The sequence below is a fragment of the Delphinus delphis genome, chromosome 1 (assembly GCF_949987515.2).
Source record: "Delphinus delphis chromosome 1, mDelDel1.2, whole genome shotgun sequence".
NCBI lineage: Eukaryota > Metazoa > Chordata > Mammalia > Artiodactyla > Delphinidae > Delphinus > Delphinus delphis.
This window is the reverse complement of record NC_082683.1, coordinates 25,590,645-25,605,295: the sequence shown is the minus strand read 5'-3', so window position 1 is coordinate 25,605,295 and position 14,651 is coordinate 25,590,645. Positions and strand designations below refer to the sequence as shown.

At 54.0% G+C, this 14,651-nt stretch overlaps 1 protein-coding gene across 2 annotated transcripts in view; it reads right to left on the bottom strand.

Moving 5' to 3' along the window:
- Positions 1-14,651, bottom strand: part of NHSL3 (NHS like 3) — a 28,557-nt gene that overhangs the window by 5,298 nt on the left and 8,608 nt on the right. Inside the window, exons 2-5 of one of the 2 annotated variants that reach the window (XM_060018501.1) lie at positions 1,292-1,465; positions 1,151-1,206; positions 735-858; positions 52-168 (exon numbers count right to left, since the gene is read on the bottom strand). In XM_060018501.1, the coding sequence (XP_059874484.1) occupies positions 52-168; positions 735-858; positions 1,151-1,206; positions 1,292-1,465 (471 nt within the window). The remainder of the gene's footprint in view (positions 1-51; positions 169-734; positions 859-1,150; positions 1,207-1,291; positions 1,466-14,651) is intronic. The other variant, XM_060018510.1, reaches the window with a different exon arrangement.

The following is a 14,651-nucleotide window of genomic DNA, read 5'->3' as shown; positions in this document are numbered from 1 at the left end:
AGAGGGGGCGGCCAGGGCTGCCCGCCCACAGCCTCCTCATCAGGCGCTCACCGAGTTCCTTCTGCACGTGCTGTGGCAGTCCCAGCACCGTGCTCCGCCGCTCCCGCCGCCGACGCCCTGACTTTCCAGATGATTTGGGAAATGAGTCATGCGGTCGGAAGGTGGAGCCTGCGGGCAGAGTCCAGGGAGAGAAACTGTTAGAGCAGGTCTGGGGCACATTCTGCAGAGCACAACTTTTATAGAATATTAATAAGAACTCTGAGAAAAGACTTCCACAGTCAAGTAGGCATGGGCATAGCTGGGTTAAACAAAGCTAGACACTTTTCTGCAAGCTTTCTGGAAGGCTTTACTAGGTCAATAATGATGATTTCCATTTAGCGAACACTTATTAAATGTGTTAGCATGCTAAACACTTGGCATTCATTCCAATAAGGTACGTATTCTTATCCTCATTTTTCTAGAACATCAAACAGAGAGGTAAAGGGTTGGCCCAAGATCACACAGCTGTAAATAGCAACACTAGGCTCAAAACCAGGTTTCTCAACTCTTCACTGTCCTGCTTTTCAGTTAATGCTCATTATGAACCTCCAAGAGGACACAGGGTACTATGTTTCCTGAATCCACTGAATCACAGTCTTGGGAAACACTAGATTAGGAGGAAAAGGGAAAGCTGCAGGTGCTGGGTGCCCACCACCCCCTCTCCTGCCCAACAATCCTGGCTGGTGAGTGGATACCTTTGCGCTGGATCATCTCAGAGCGGACGGAGAGAGCATCCTCTGCCGTGGAGCTCTCAGCTGTGTAGGATGTGGTCTGGCTGCAGAAGGAGATGCTATCGTCATCTGGTCCGGTCCGGGAGGACTATTGGGGGAAGAAGGATCAGCCCAGAGGCGTGAGTGGGGCTTACCTTTGCCTCCTCAGGCTCCCCTTTGTAACTTCTGACTCAGATTCACCCCCCACCGACCTGCCCCAGCATCACCTAGCACTGAGCAGGCATCAGCTAGAGCTACCCTGGACCAGCCCTCGGGGGCATCTCGTCTAGCCTTTCATGATACAGAAAGGAAACAGATCCAGAAGGGTTCAAAGACATACTTGTCAGAGGTCAAGCAGGGAGAGAGGAATACATCAAGAGTGAGCTGGGGGCAGGGCTCACCTGGATGCTCTGTGTGTCTCCATGGTCCCAGGTACCCTTGTTCAGTTTCTGTTTTTCTGAAAGGCATCAGAAAGGTATGTTGAGCTAGGCCCCTGACTTTGGGAGCTGAAAGTAGCGCTGGAGAGAAGAGGAGGAGGTTACCTTGGTGCTGGAGGGAACGGAGCCCCTCCTGGGCCTGCGTGTGCAGCTCTTCCAGGTGAGGCGGTCGCCCACTGGGGAAGAAGACATTGTCCTGGTGCTCATCCACTGCAGACCCTAGCCCCTGGCCTGGCCCCACACTTAGTCGTTTGTCACTCTCAGCCTTGGCAGAGCCTGCTGGGAATGGAGGAGGAAGGAAAGTGAGGCCCAAAGGTATCTGGGCCCTGGGAAGGCACAGGCACTGCAACAAGGGCGCCCACAGTCCCCAGAGTGCACAGGGCACCTGCACATACATGCAGTGCCTACTTCCCCCAGTCTGTACTCACAACCCACAGTCCTGGGGTATACACTCAATATACACAGCCCCCAAGTACATACACAAGCTATAATCCAAGTGTACATATACCTGAGCACCCACACCACACAAAGGGCCCCATATAGGGCACCATATCCAAGGCACACATGCCCACCATATATGCACACAACACCCACAGGCTTCATTCAGTATGTATACAAACACATAGCATCCAAGTAAAACCAAGAGCACACCCAGCCACCACATATACACATGACACCCACAGTCCCCAGTCTGTATATACACAAACAGTACCCAAATATACACACAACTGTCACTCAGGGCCCCATGCAAGACACTCCAGTGTACACACAGCCCATAGCAAATACATTTCTCTTGTCTCCAGATCCTGAGCTCCACTTTACAGGAAGACAAACCACCTCTTTGTACACCCCAAGAAAAAGACACATGGGACACTAGGAAGGGGGTGGGCACTAGCAAAGGTCATAACCAGATTCCCAGGAAGTCCTGGGGTGTGGGCTAAGCCAAGGATATGGCCACTTGGGTCCCCTAATCACCCACGCAGCTGTCCCTTCGTGGAAGGATAGGCTGGGGAGGGGAGAAGAGGGACCCCAGCCACTCCACTCCCCCTGAGGCAGCTCCAGCCTCTCTTTGGGGAACAGTCCCAGGTATCCCCCTCTCCTGGAGGCCCAGGGCCCTGGTGCAGAGGAGCCTGGGGTCCATTACAAAGGATATTGTTACAGGCCCTGCCCATGGAGGAGCTGGGCATCTAATCCTGGGAATAGGGGCTGTGTCAGCACTTTGCAGCCCCAGCCCCTCTTTAACCGGAACCCACAACATAAGCAAAAGCTCTGGCAGGGTCATGTGACCTTGGCAGCACCTTGTGGAGGGACAGGAACAAAACAAGCCCTTTAAAGGGCCACGCCCCAAGATCAGGATCTTCAATTCAGACACCTGAACTGCCCATTCCGCCTTCCTCAGCGCATTCTTCAACAGCCAAGCTCCCGCCCAGGGAATCCTCAGGAATCCCACAAGGTCAGAGCTAGGAGGTCTCTCAGTGACCCTCCTCTCCCCGACCTCCTGATTTTACAAGTCCACAAAGAGGCTCAAAGAGGAAAGGTCTTGCCTAAGGTCACCCAGCAAATCGGAGTCAGAGCCAAGACTAAACTCCAGGTTTCCCGAGGGGACTCCTGAATCACACTCAAACTGGGGGCCCTCTGGCCCCCACATCTTAATCCAGGCCTGAAAGCCCAGTTCCTAGGAGGAGGAGGGGATAGGCCCCTCCCCTCAAAACTTCACCCCCAGGCCTCTAAACACGATTTTCCTGATCTGCTCCCCAACTTCCAGGGGCACTACTTTCCTTTCTACTCTGCTCCCCACATCCCATCCTCACACACACACACTGAGTTGACCCGGGAGGGGGTGCACTACCTCTTGGAACTGAGGTATTGGGATGTACCCAGTAAAGCGTGAGTACCCCTGGAGGAAGGCAATCTTGCCCGAGGACTGCGGGCTTCAAGGTCAGAGACACCTAGAGCCATCCTCTGAAACACAAGCAGAAATCAAACAAAGGCAGTAGGAAAGCTGCTGGACAAAGGCACCGTGGCGGACAGGGGAGTCTGGCCTCATTACCAGCCCGCATCCCCCACCCCACTGCCTTCCCCGGCCTTGATCCCCCATTCTACGTAAGGGTCTGGCAAATGGGGGTGTCGGAGATCTCTTATCTCCCCCACAGCCACACCCACTCACCCTTCTTCTTGAAGAGCCCGAGGAGCGCCGGGAGGTGGCGGCCCAGGAACACCACCATGACTGCCGACACCACTCGGACCGTCCCCTACGTTGACCTCTCCAGAACGCCGGGCGATGCCTTCACCATAACCCAGCGCTGAGGGGATGAGTCTGCCCGCCCAGCCGCAGAGCGCCAGCTCCAGGCAGAGGAGGGGGAGGGGCTACTCTCCAGGTCCTCCTCCCACCTTCACCACTGCTCCCGCCCATCCACCGACCCCGCCCCTCGAGTGCAGGGCAGGAGCAGGCACCTTCCCAGACTCCGACAGGGAAACTGAGGCACGGAGTCTCTGGGTGCTCGGCTCTTGTGCAAAGGATGACTAGGAGGGCCAAAGATACTCAATTCCAGGGGCAGCCCACTACCCCTGTCTCCAAGTCCTTTTCTAAACGGTCACGAGCCAGAGCTAAGGCAAGGGTGCCGGCTGCCAGATGGTGGGTGGAAGAGCCACTAGACTAGACTTGGCATGGTGCCCACCCCCAAGTCCTCCTGGCTGCCGAGGGTGATTCCCTGGGGAAGGGGCTCACAGCATGCAGCAGCCAGGCAGAAGCCCAGGACTGCCTGGGCGGATGGCAAGGACACACTGGCAGAGGTCCCTGGAGGAGCAGAAGCCAGCCCAGGACACAGTGCTGGGAAGCCGGGGAGATGCCCAGAGCGGAATCACAGTGGCTGGTGCTAACAACCCCTCACGTGTCTGTCCAGCCCCAGACGTTCCAAAGGATTATCTTCCCACTTCAGTAATGTAACATCAACAGCCAGAAAAGCACTAACTTGCCAAGGTCACACAAACAGAGGCAGGCCTTCAACACAGACCTCTCCCTCCTCCAGCCCAGGATTCTTCTCACTGGTCTCACTCTGTGACTCAGCGACTCTCTTGGATCACCAGGCAGGGGGGAGAACAGAATTAGTCACAGGTGGGGGCAGTAAGAGTGGGGGGCAGGAGGGAAGGTACTTGGAGGGAAGTCAGGTCCAGGTTCAAATCCAGCTCCATCACATACAAGTCATGACCTCACATGGAAACAAGGCTAAGAACTCCTCTTTATAAGATTGTTGTATCCATTCATTTAATCAGCAAATATTTATTAAACTAGTACTAGGGGCTACAGCTATTGGAAAACTTTTATCTTGTTCACCAGTATATCTCTAGTGTCTGGCACATACTATGAGTTCAATAAATATTCGATGAGGGGCTTCCCTGGTGGCACAGTGGTTAAGAATCCGCCTGCCAATGCAGGGGACATGGGTTCGAGCCCCGGTCTGGGAAGATCCCACATGCCGCAGAGCAACTAAGCCCATGCACCACAACTACTGAGCCTGAGCTCTAGAGCCCACGAGCCACAGCTACTGAGTCCGCGTGCCGAAAGCCCGTGCTTCGCAACAAGAGAAGCCACCGCAATGAGAAGCCCATGCACCGTGACGAAGCCCACACGCAGCAACAAAGACCTGACACAGCCAATAAATAAATAAATAAATAAATAAATAAATTTTTATAAATAAATAAATAAATATTTGATGAATACACAAATGAGGTAAACTAGCAAAATAATTTTAGATAGTGAGGGCTGAGGAGATGTGACAGGAAGTGGGTGACTTTAGGGGGCATCAAGGAAAGGCTATTGGAACTGAGACCTAAAGAAGAAGCCAACCAGGGCAAGTGCTGGGCATAGAACCTTCTAGAAAAAGGCAACAGCAGGGACTTCCCTGGTGGTCCAGTGGCTAAGACTCCACGCTCCCAATGCAGGGGGCCCGGGTTTGATCCCTGGTAATGGAACTAGATCTCACATGCTGCAACTAAGAGTCTGCATGCCACAACTAAAGATTCTGCATGCCGCGATGAAGACCCCGTACGCAGCAACGAAGATCCTGTGTGCTGCAACTAAGACCTGGCGCAGTCAAATAAGTAAATAAATATTAAAAAAAGAAAGAAAAGAAAGAGGCAACAGCAAGCATAAAGGTGTCTTGAGGCAGGTGTGGTGGGGTGGTTTTCCCAGAACAGAGAGGAGGCCAGTGTGGCTGGAATATGATGAGCAAGGGAGAGAATGGCAGGTGAGAAAAGGCAGGAGCCAGGTCAGGTTGGGCCCCAGAGGCCTTGGCAGAGTCAGGATTTTATTCAAAGAACCCCAAGAGGTCAGTACTAAAGGTTCAGCTGAGTATTGACGGTGTTAAAAGAGATTCCCCCTGGCAACTCCAAAAAGAGTAGTTGAGGGACTTCCCTGGTGGTCCCATGGTTAAGACTCCGTGCTTCCACTGCAGGGGGGCATGGGTTCCATCCCTTGTCAGGGAACTAAGAGCCTGCATGCCATGCCTCACGCTGCAGCCAGAAAAAAAAAAAAAAACAAAGAGTAGCTGAGACTGTGGAAGAGAAGGTCTGTGAACTATAAAGTGCTGTCCCCCAGACTCTGAGGACACCCCTCTCTCACAGCACCTCTCTCTCTCTGAGTCTCTAGGGATCTAAGAATTCACAATGGCTCCCATGCTGCAAGATCCTCCTACTGGTCCTTCCCCATTTGCTGTGCCACTTCTCAGGGACCACTCATGCAGATACCTGAGCCTTTGCTCTCTAGAGAACAAAATTCTGTGGGGCTAGATAGTATATATCCTCAGATCACTGAAATCTAAACAACACCCTTAAGAAGTAGGCACGTTTTTTTTCTTGGCTGTGCTGTGCGGCTTGCAGAATCTTATTTCCCCAACCAGGGGTTGAACCCAGGCCCCCGCAGCGACAGTACCGAGTCCTAACCACTGGACCGCCTGGGAATTCCCAAGAAGTAAGCACTTTTTTTTTCTTTTTTTTTTTTTTTTGTGGTACACGGGCCTCTCACTGTTGTGGCCTCTCCCGTTGAGGAGCACAGGCTCCGGACGCGCAGGCTCAGCGGCCATGGCTTGCGGGCTCAGCCGCTCCGCGGCATGTGGGATCTTCCCAGACCGGGGCACGAACCCGTGTCCCCTGCATTGGCAGGCGGACTCTCAACCATTGCGCCACCAGGGAAGCCCAGTAAGCACTTTTATCTCCATTTTACAGATGAGGAAATGGACACCAGAGAGGGCAAGCATTATAAAGCTGGTAAGTGGCGGGACAGCATTCACACTCAAGACCACTTGAATCCAAAAGCCACGTTCTGCCCACTGTGCCAGCTACAAACCTGATCTCCCTCTGAAGAAGGTTTGGATGACCCTACCATCCCCCAAAATTTGAGGTTTCTTGACCACATCCTCCCCTCTTCCCTCTCTCTTAGGCCATACCCATCCATCCCTCTTATTAGTCCCACTCAAACAGAAAAGAGCAGTAGACCGACACTTGTAGGGTGATTAATTCGTGCCAGGCACCATGCCAGGTGCTGGTGGAAGGCAGTCTCTACCCTCACAGATCTGACAACAGTCCTTCGAAGCAGGTACTCAAAGATACTCTCCTGGTAACTGACCTGTGAGGCTCACAGAGCCAGGTGACTTCCCAAGCTCTGGCTGGTTCCAAAACTGGAGCCTTCAACCATGCAGGACAAAGGCATGCTCAGCTTCTCCCAACCAGGGAAACTAAGGGCTGAGCTCTGCTAAGTCAGGGGTGGGGAAACATCAGCTCATCAAGGTCCCAGGCCCATAGCTTGCAGTCAGGGTCACAGCTGCAAATTCCCCAGCAGGATCCAAGGCTCTCACACTTGATAACATCTGGTTCCCCCAGCAACACCCATCCCCCCGACCCCCACCCACGCCTTGGCCAGAGCCTGAGGTCCCTCTGAGCCACCCCAGGCGCAGGTCTACACACCTGTAGCTTGTTTGGGGAGAGGCTCAGCAACCCGAGCCTCGGATGGAGAGCATGCACCTCGCAAGGAAACTAAGGCCCAGAGAGCAGAAGGACCTTGCCTAAGGCCACACTTGGAGTCCGTGTTCCAGGACCTTCAGCCTCAGCACAGTCCAGAGGTGCAGCCTGGGACTGAGGCTCACCACGCAGCCTCTGCCTCCCCTACCTGCCCAGGGGAGGAGGCTTCCTGGATCTGAGAAGACACCTTGTTCCAGGCCACGCACACCAGGAAGCACACCTGCAAGTTCCGGAAGGAGCTGAGATACAGACCACCAGCAGAAGTGTGCAGACCGCACCTCCAAAAAGCCTCACTGGGGCCATCCCTCACAGGTGGGTGCTCTCACCACCACGTCCACAAAGCACACCCACGCCTCCCTAGTCCACGCCCTCCCCACACCCGAGCGCCACTGCGCAGATTCATGCAGGGTCTTGCTGGGTGGCTGCGTGTACACGAGGGCAGATGCATGTACCCGCTGCTCTGGGGCCCCCCTGAGCCTGGAAACAGAGAGGAATAGGAAAGGGAGCCCCTGCCCCCACCCCCCAAGGCCACGTGCACCTGTGCGCATGCGTATGTACTGTCTTGGCAACATCCTCCACGGGGTGAGGCCTCAACCTGCCCCATTCCAGAGCAAGGGGCGGGGGCTGCGGCATGCCCCGCAGCCAGGCTGGCCTGACTCAGGGGAGAGGAATGAAGTGGGAGGGCACAGCTGCCCAGGTGGCCTTGCTCTGGAGCCAGGATTCAGGGTGTTTGGAGGCCCCTAAGTCTCAGCCCCTCACTTTTGTACTGGTGGGCAAACCAAGGCCCAGAGGGGACCCGGGCCTTCCCATAGGAGCAGAATCCAGAGCATGCGTAGATTTTATTCTCTTAGAGGCAAGACAAAAGGAAGTGAACACAACTCTCAGGTGAAGGCGCTTTACCGTTCTCTCAAAACACTTTCCTCTTCTACTGTCTCGAAGAAAGCGAATGAGAAACATGAAAGGTAGGTGTGAGTTCCCTTCTTACAAATGAGCACAAGGCTGGAGGGACAGTGACTTGCTCAAGGTCACCCAAACAGGAAGTGGCAGAGCCCAGAACCTGGGTCTCACTGCAAACGCCTTAGTGACCCTAAGTCTCAGGAAGTTAAGGGGTCGGCGTGGGAGGGAGGGGGCCATAGCCTCAGTCACTGCCCAAAGTGGGGGAGCTCTGCACCCCACTTCTGCACGAGGGGAATCTCCCTCCTTCCTCTTCTCAGTGCGAAGCCCCAGCCTAGCCAGGGCAGAGCTGACAGGCCGGTTCTACGGTAAATATTGGTGGGTAGGGAGCGCCTGGGACAGAAAGGGGAGGATCCCGTCCTACAGGCGCCTGGGGGAACAGGCAGTAACACAGGGAGGAATTAGCTACCATAATATTAGTAAATGTCATAATGAGTTTCCGGGTCAGTATCTGCTGCCGACAGTAACATAATAATCTCTTTCGGCCAGGGTGAGATCCTGACTTTCCAAAGCCCTTTCCTTTGTTCCTTCAAGGCATGATTATCCTCATTTCATAGATGCCAGAGAGGCAGCCACCATGAAGCCAGGAGAGAAAAAGGCAGGGAGTCGGAAGGTCTGGATTCCAGGCTTTGGACAAATGAATCAGCCTCTCAGGGCTGCAGTCTCATCTGTAAAGTGGGACTAACACCCACCTCACAGAGTGCCTGGGAAAGTTAAAGCCACGCAACCAAGTGTAAACACAGTGTTGTCATCAGAGGGAGCCTCTGCCTATCCAGGCATGGGGGCCTTTTCACTTTCGCCAATCATAAGCCAGCATTTACTGAGTGCCAATTGACTGAGACACACATGGTCTCTCACTAAATCCTCCTCACCATACAGAGGCACTCCCCTAGGGTTAGTGACTTGCCCAAGGTCACACAGCTAATAATGGCAGAATCAGGATGTGAGCCCAGCTCACACTGGCTGCTGTTCTTCCCATGCCTCTAGAGGCCTCCTCTCCCATCCACTTCTGGAGCTCTCTTCAAATCTCAAGTGGAGTTGAGAACCATTATTAAGATAAGGTCTGATAAGGGACACTTAACATCAGCTTCCTATCAGCTCCTCAGTGACCTAGCCCTATCTAGCAGCCCTAACTGCCCCCTGTTTGGGAGGAAAGGGAATTCGGAGCCCACATCAGATATCCCATTGCCCCGGGAGTCAGATGTCCTAGGCCTGAGCTCTCACTGCCCCTCAGTTGAAGCATGATCCTGAATCAGGCACTGCCATCTTCTGGGCCTCAGTTTCTTCATCTGTGAGGTGGGACGGTTGGGGAGATGATCTCTAAGGAGCCCTTGGCATGTATGACTCTGCCGCTAGAAGGAGGGGAGTGGTCCCTCACTTTGGGTCAGGACCTGGGGCAGCAAGGGGGTTCAGCTTATCTCAGATCCCTCAGACCAGAGAGGGCTGGGCCAGCCCCTTATCTGGAAGCCCAGGGCTCCCACAAGCAAGTCTAGACATACAGTTGGTCACAAGTCTCCCCACCCCAGTAAGGGAGAGGAAACAGGAAGAAAGGGGGCAAGGGAGGTAACAGGAGCAGGTCTTCTCCCAGCTGCGGCCACTGGTGCTCTAGGTCCAGAGGCAGGGCGGAGTCTGACTCCACCAATGACTTAGTCCCTTCCCTCAATCTCATCTGCAAAGTGGGAACAATAAACCCTATCAGGAGGAGGGCCATGTGTGTAAGCCTGACAGTATAATGCATGGGAACAGGAAGAGGACAGAGTGCTGGGGGTGCTCCTTGAGCTCCCAATTCACATCCTTCACCAATTCTCCGTACCTCCCAGGACCAAGTGCCTAGATGGCCTGGGGCTGGGAGGGTTGAGTTGGATTCCTGAGAACCAAGGCCAAACAATCCCAGCAGGTTACAATGTCTTTGCAGCAGTGAGGAGGCCTCTCCCTATTCACCCTCACCCTTCTCTATGGTCCAAGGGCATTTGTAACATGGGACCAACCCTTCCTTGAAACTCAGTTTCCCCTCCCACTGCCAACCAGCTCCCTCTCTGAGCTCTTGGCGGCTTCAATGCTTAGTCCTCAACCCCTGCCCTTCCTCCACAGTGCTTCCTCCACCTGTGCACCATACGGAGTCCAAATCCCCCAGGGCCTCAGGCTTTCTTCACCCGGAGGACATGCAGGCCCCTCCGTCATAAGAGGATATCCATCTACACCTAAAATAATTAAGAGCACAGGCTTTGGAATCTGACAGGCTTGGGTTTGAATCCCTGTTCAGCAACCTCCTTGCTGAGTAGCCTTGGACAAGTGACTTAACTTCTCTGAGCTCCAGCTTTCTCATCTGTAAAATGGGAATAATAGCTTACAGCTTGTAAGACCGTTGGAGGACAAATGAATTAATCAAAGTAAAGGGTTTAGCATAGCATTTAGCTCTGCTGCCACCCCCAGCCAAGCAGCCTCACGCATAGAGCCTTCACAGCACTCTCTGGCCCATACTCTCAACATCTGATTAATCCCAGGTCCTTCCTATCACTTCCGCCACCTCCTCTGCAGTGTCTCTGCAGCTGCCACTCCTCTCCACTCCCACAGCCCTCAACATGTCCCCAGCCCTTACTTCATCAGCCTCTCCCCTGGATTACTGCAACAGCCTCCAGACCGTTCTATGAGCTTCCACTCTCACCACCCCACCCCCCAACCTGTCCTGCCTGCACCTGCCATCTTCCTAACATACCACTTTCATTGGCTCCTCAATTGCTCAAACACTTTCACTGGCTCCCTTTGGCCTGTAGACTCCAGCCCTCTCTGCTTGCCTTGCGTTCTTTCCCCCATCCTTTCACAGACTAATCAAAGGAGTAAGCACTCAAGCCCTAGTCCCATACCTGGACCTGTGTCAGCAGAGGCTGAAGCCAGGGAAGCCTTAGAATCCTCAGCACAAGTAAAAACAAAGAGATTGAGGTTTACATTCACTTTTTATCCTCCCAGGCACAAGGAAGAAACCTCAACTACTTTGCTTTCCAGCCTCCACACTCAGTCTCAACCCCATGCCTTTGCTCACGACCATACCCCAGAGCTGAAATGCATCCCTGGGCAGGTTCTCTTGTCTAATCAACAATTCAGGACTAATTCCAACCCTACAGTTACTTCTTTAATACCAGCTCCCCAGTTTTCTAAAACTGACCGCAACCCAAAAGCCTTTTAACATATAGCCTAGAATATTCCCTAGCCCCCCACGCTTTCTTCTATGTTGCCTTGACATTGCTTTCTGGGCTTTTAGGAACACCTTTAAAGCCTGGTTGATCCTTGAGTTGCAGCAGGAACTGGAAGAGCACAAGAGATGCTAGAAGCCCCAGGCCTCTTCTGTAAGGGCTGGCGGGCAGGAGATTGTAAACAGCCCTCTTAATCTCTCTCTCCCCCACCACAAATGGTCACAAGTCTGGATCCACAGTTGGTTCTCAGGAAACCATCAGATTAGAGTGGCCATACGAGGGCAGATGAAGATTCACCAGCCCCAGCCCCAGCCCCTTGGTGCCAATTCCAAGAGGAGAGACAGGTGGGCACAACCTAGATTTCAGGATTACTGGGACAGGGAGACTACTGGAAGGTCCAGGAGTCTCTCATCAACCCAGCTTCTGAGGAACCTCAGAGAGCGTACCAGAATTTAATTAATTCTTTTCTTAATAATCATGATTATTCTTCAAACCACTGCAGGCAATGACCTTGGACAAGCCCACCTTCTCTATCAGTCTCTTTCACGACGAAACAGCCAGCCAGAACTGTAAGGGTCCCAAGAAGTCACCGAAGCTAAGCTGCCCTAATTTCACAGACAGACCTCCCTCTAGGAGCCAGGAAGGTCCAGAGAAGTGAAAGCAATCTGCTCAAGGTCACAGAGCCCATACCAGAGGAACACTGAGAACCCAGACACCCTAAATCCCAGCCTAGGCCCTTTCTATTGCCCCCTGCATGGAGGGATGAGATCATCAGGCTCAATTCAGAACCTCTAGGAATGTAGGCCATCCTGGGAAGTCATGGGTGGATTCTCCCACCACAGGAGGGAGGCCCCCCAAGCCACCTTCTCCAGGATTTTTTCATTCCCCAAAACCAGCAGATACCCGACTCTGTTGGAGACCCCTTATCTTGCGGGGTGGGGGGTGGATCCCCACCCTGCCCCTACCCCATGTCTGGATTCACCAGGCGGAGGAACTAGGCACTTTAGACAGCCCCTCCTCCAACACCTCTTGGGACCCGGGGATACCCTGAACCGCCACACCCACTGGGGGGAACCAGGAATCCTGGCTCCCAGCCTTGGGGTTGGAGGCCTTCCCATTCTGCCCCCTCCCCCCGACTTGGAGGATGGAATGTGACCCGCGGACAGATCCCGCAGCACGCTGGGAAGGGCTGCGTTCCAGCTCGGTGGCTGCACTGAAAGGGGGAGATGCGGCAGCGACCATGGGGACCGCGAGTGGGGGGGGGAAGGGGGACAGAGAGAGGCAGCGGCGGTGCGGATGGGGGTGGGGAGGGAGCCCAGGGAACCAGTCCGACTCCCGATCAAGCCAGATGGAGGCGGCTCGAGTCTCCAGCCCCTGGTTTCCTGCTTCTCCCCTCAACCTTTGTCTCCCCTCCTTCCTGCAAACTTTCAGCCTGTGCGGGCTAAAGCCTGGGGAACAAATGTGCGTGCGTGCGTGTGTATGTGTGTGTGTGTATGTATAAGTGCTTTGGGGTCTGGCTGGTTGTGCAGTTTTGAACCTGTGTGTACATACGTGTGCCTAAGACGTTGGGCAACTGTACCTACACGAATGTGTCTGAATCTGCGACTGTGGTGGTGTTCGTGTGGCTGGGTAAACCGTATACATAGGTATATGTACCTGTATCTCAGGATCTGTGCCTCCCACAGCGATCGTGTGGGCGTGAATGTGTATGTGATTTTGTGTCTGCATGTCCATACATCTGAGTGGGTGTTGTGTATGTGACTGTAAATTGTGAACATGTACATGTGCCCGCCCGCGGGTATTCGTGCGTACATGTGTCTCTGTCTGCATGTGAGGGGTGGGGTCTGTGCGGGGGATTCCCGGCCCCCCAAACTCACACCCAACAAGCCCCAGGAGGGGGCAGCAGCGGCGGCGGCGGCTGCGGCAGGAAGACCCTCCTCCCCGCCTGCCCCGCCCCCACCCCCAGCCCCTACCTGCCGGCCGCTTCGCCGACCGCCCGAACCGCCAGAAGCTGCGGGCCCGGGGGCCGCTTGGGGCCTTCCTCTTGTGGTGTGAGTTGCCCATGGTGGGCGCGGGAGCCGGCGCGGGAACCCTAGCGCAGCCCTACCAGCCCGGCAGCCGGGCCCGCAGCCACAGGAGGGAGGCAGAGAGAAGCGCGGGCGGCCACCGCAGGCGCCCCCAGCCCCAGCTCGGCCACGCCCCCGGGCTCTGCGGCCAATGGCCGGGGTGAGGGAGGGGCCGGCAGGGGGCGGGGCCTGGCGCACATCCCGTAAGCTCCACCCCTCTGAGGACCTGGGAGACCTGCTGAGCCGCCCCGCCCAGTGCTCTGGGAAAGGCCGGGCCTGTCCAGGTGGGGCCGACGGATCGCTCGCTCTCCCAGGCCAGGGGCTGCCTCTGAGGACTTCAGTTGAACCAAGAGAACTAGGGGCCCAGGCTCCAGACAGGCGGGGTCTGGAGCCTTGCTGCTGCTAGGGCCCACCAACCACCACCCCGTGAGTGTCACGTGTCTGTGTATCTCCTGTCTCTGCTTGTTTGTACAAATACATCTATCTGACTGTATTTCTGTAGTAATGGTGTTCAAAATAACAATAGAACCCTTTTATATAGCGCTCCCTATGTGCCAGGCACTGTGATAACTGCTTTCATGCATTACTTAATTTCATGCACAAAACAATTCCGTAAGGTAGGTACTTTTATCATCTCCATTTTACAGATGGGAAAATTGAGGTTCCATGAAATCAAATGATTAGCCCAAAGTCAAACAGCATTAAGCTACAGAGCCAGTACTCAAACCCAGACTGAGTCCAATACCCACTGCTCCAGGCTACCTACCCCACCACTTTATCTGTGCCTCTCCATGACCTTGAAGGAGGGCATGTAATTGGGCATTTGTATTTGCGTTCTTGAATGTGGCTGTGTAGTTGTGCATCTGTGACCCTGAACATGTGGGTTCCTCTCTGTGTCATCCTCTGTGACTGCATGCCTGTATCCATATAATTGAGTCTGTTTACATAGGTCTGGATGTGTGCTTTTGTGTATTTGCCTATATAATTGTGACTCCCTCAAGCTGGCTGAATATCCCTGCTTTTTGTGTATTTGAGTGTGTAATAGTCTGCTTGAGTGCATGTAAGTAAAAACGTTTGTCTATAAGACTGTAATTGCATGTGCTTTTCTGTATCAATATGACTGTGCAATTGTCTGCTGATATACCCATATCTATCTACCTTTGGGGGGCGGGGTATGTGTAAGTAATGGAGCATATAGGTAAACATACATGGAAGCACATGTCTGTGTGCATCTAACCC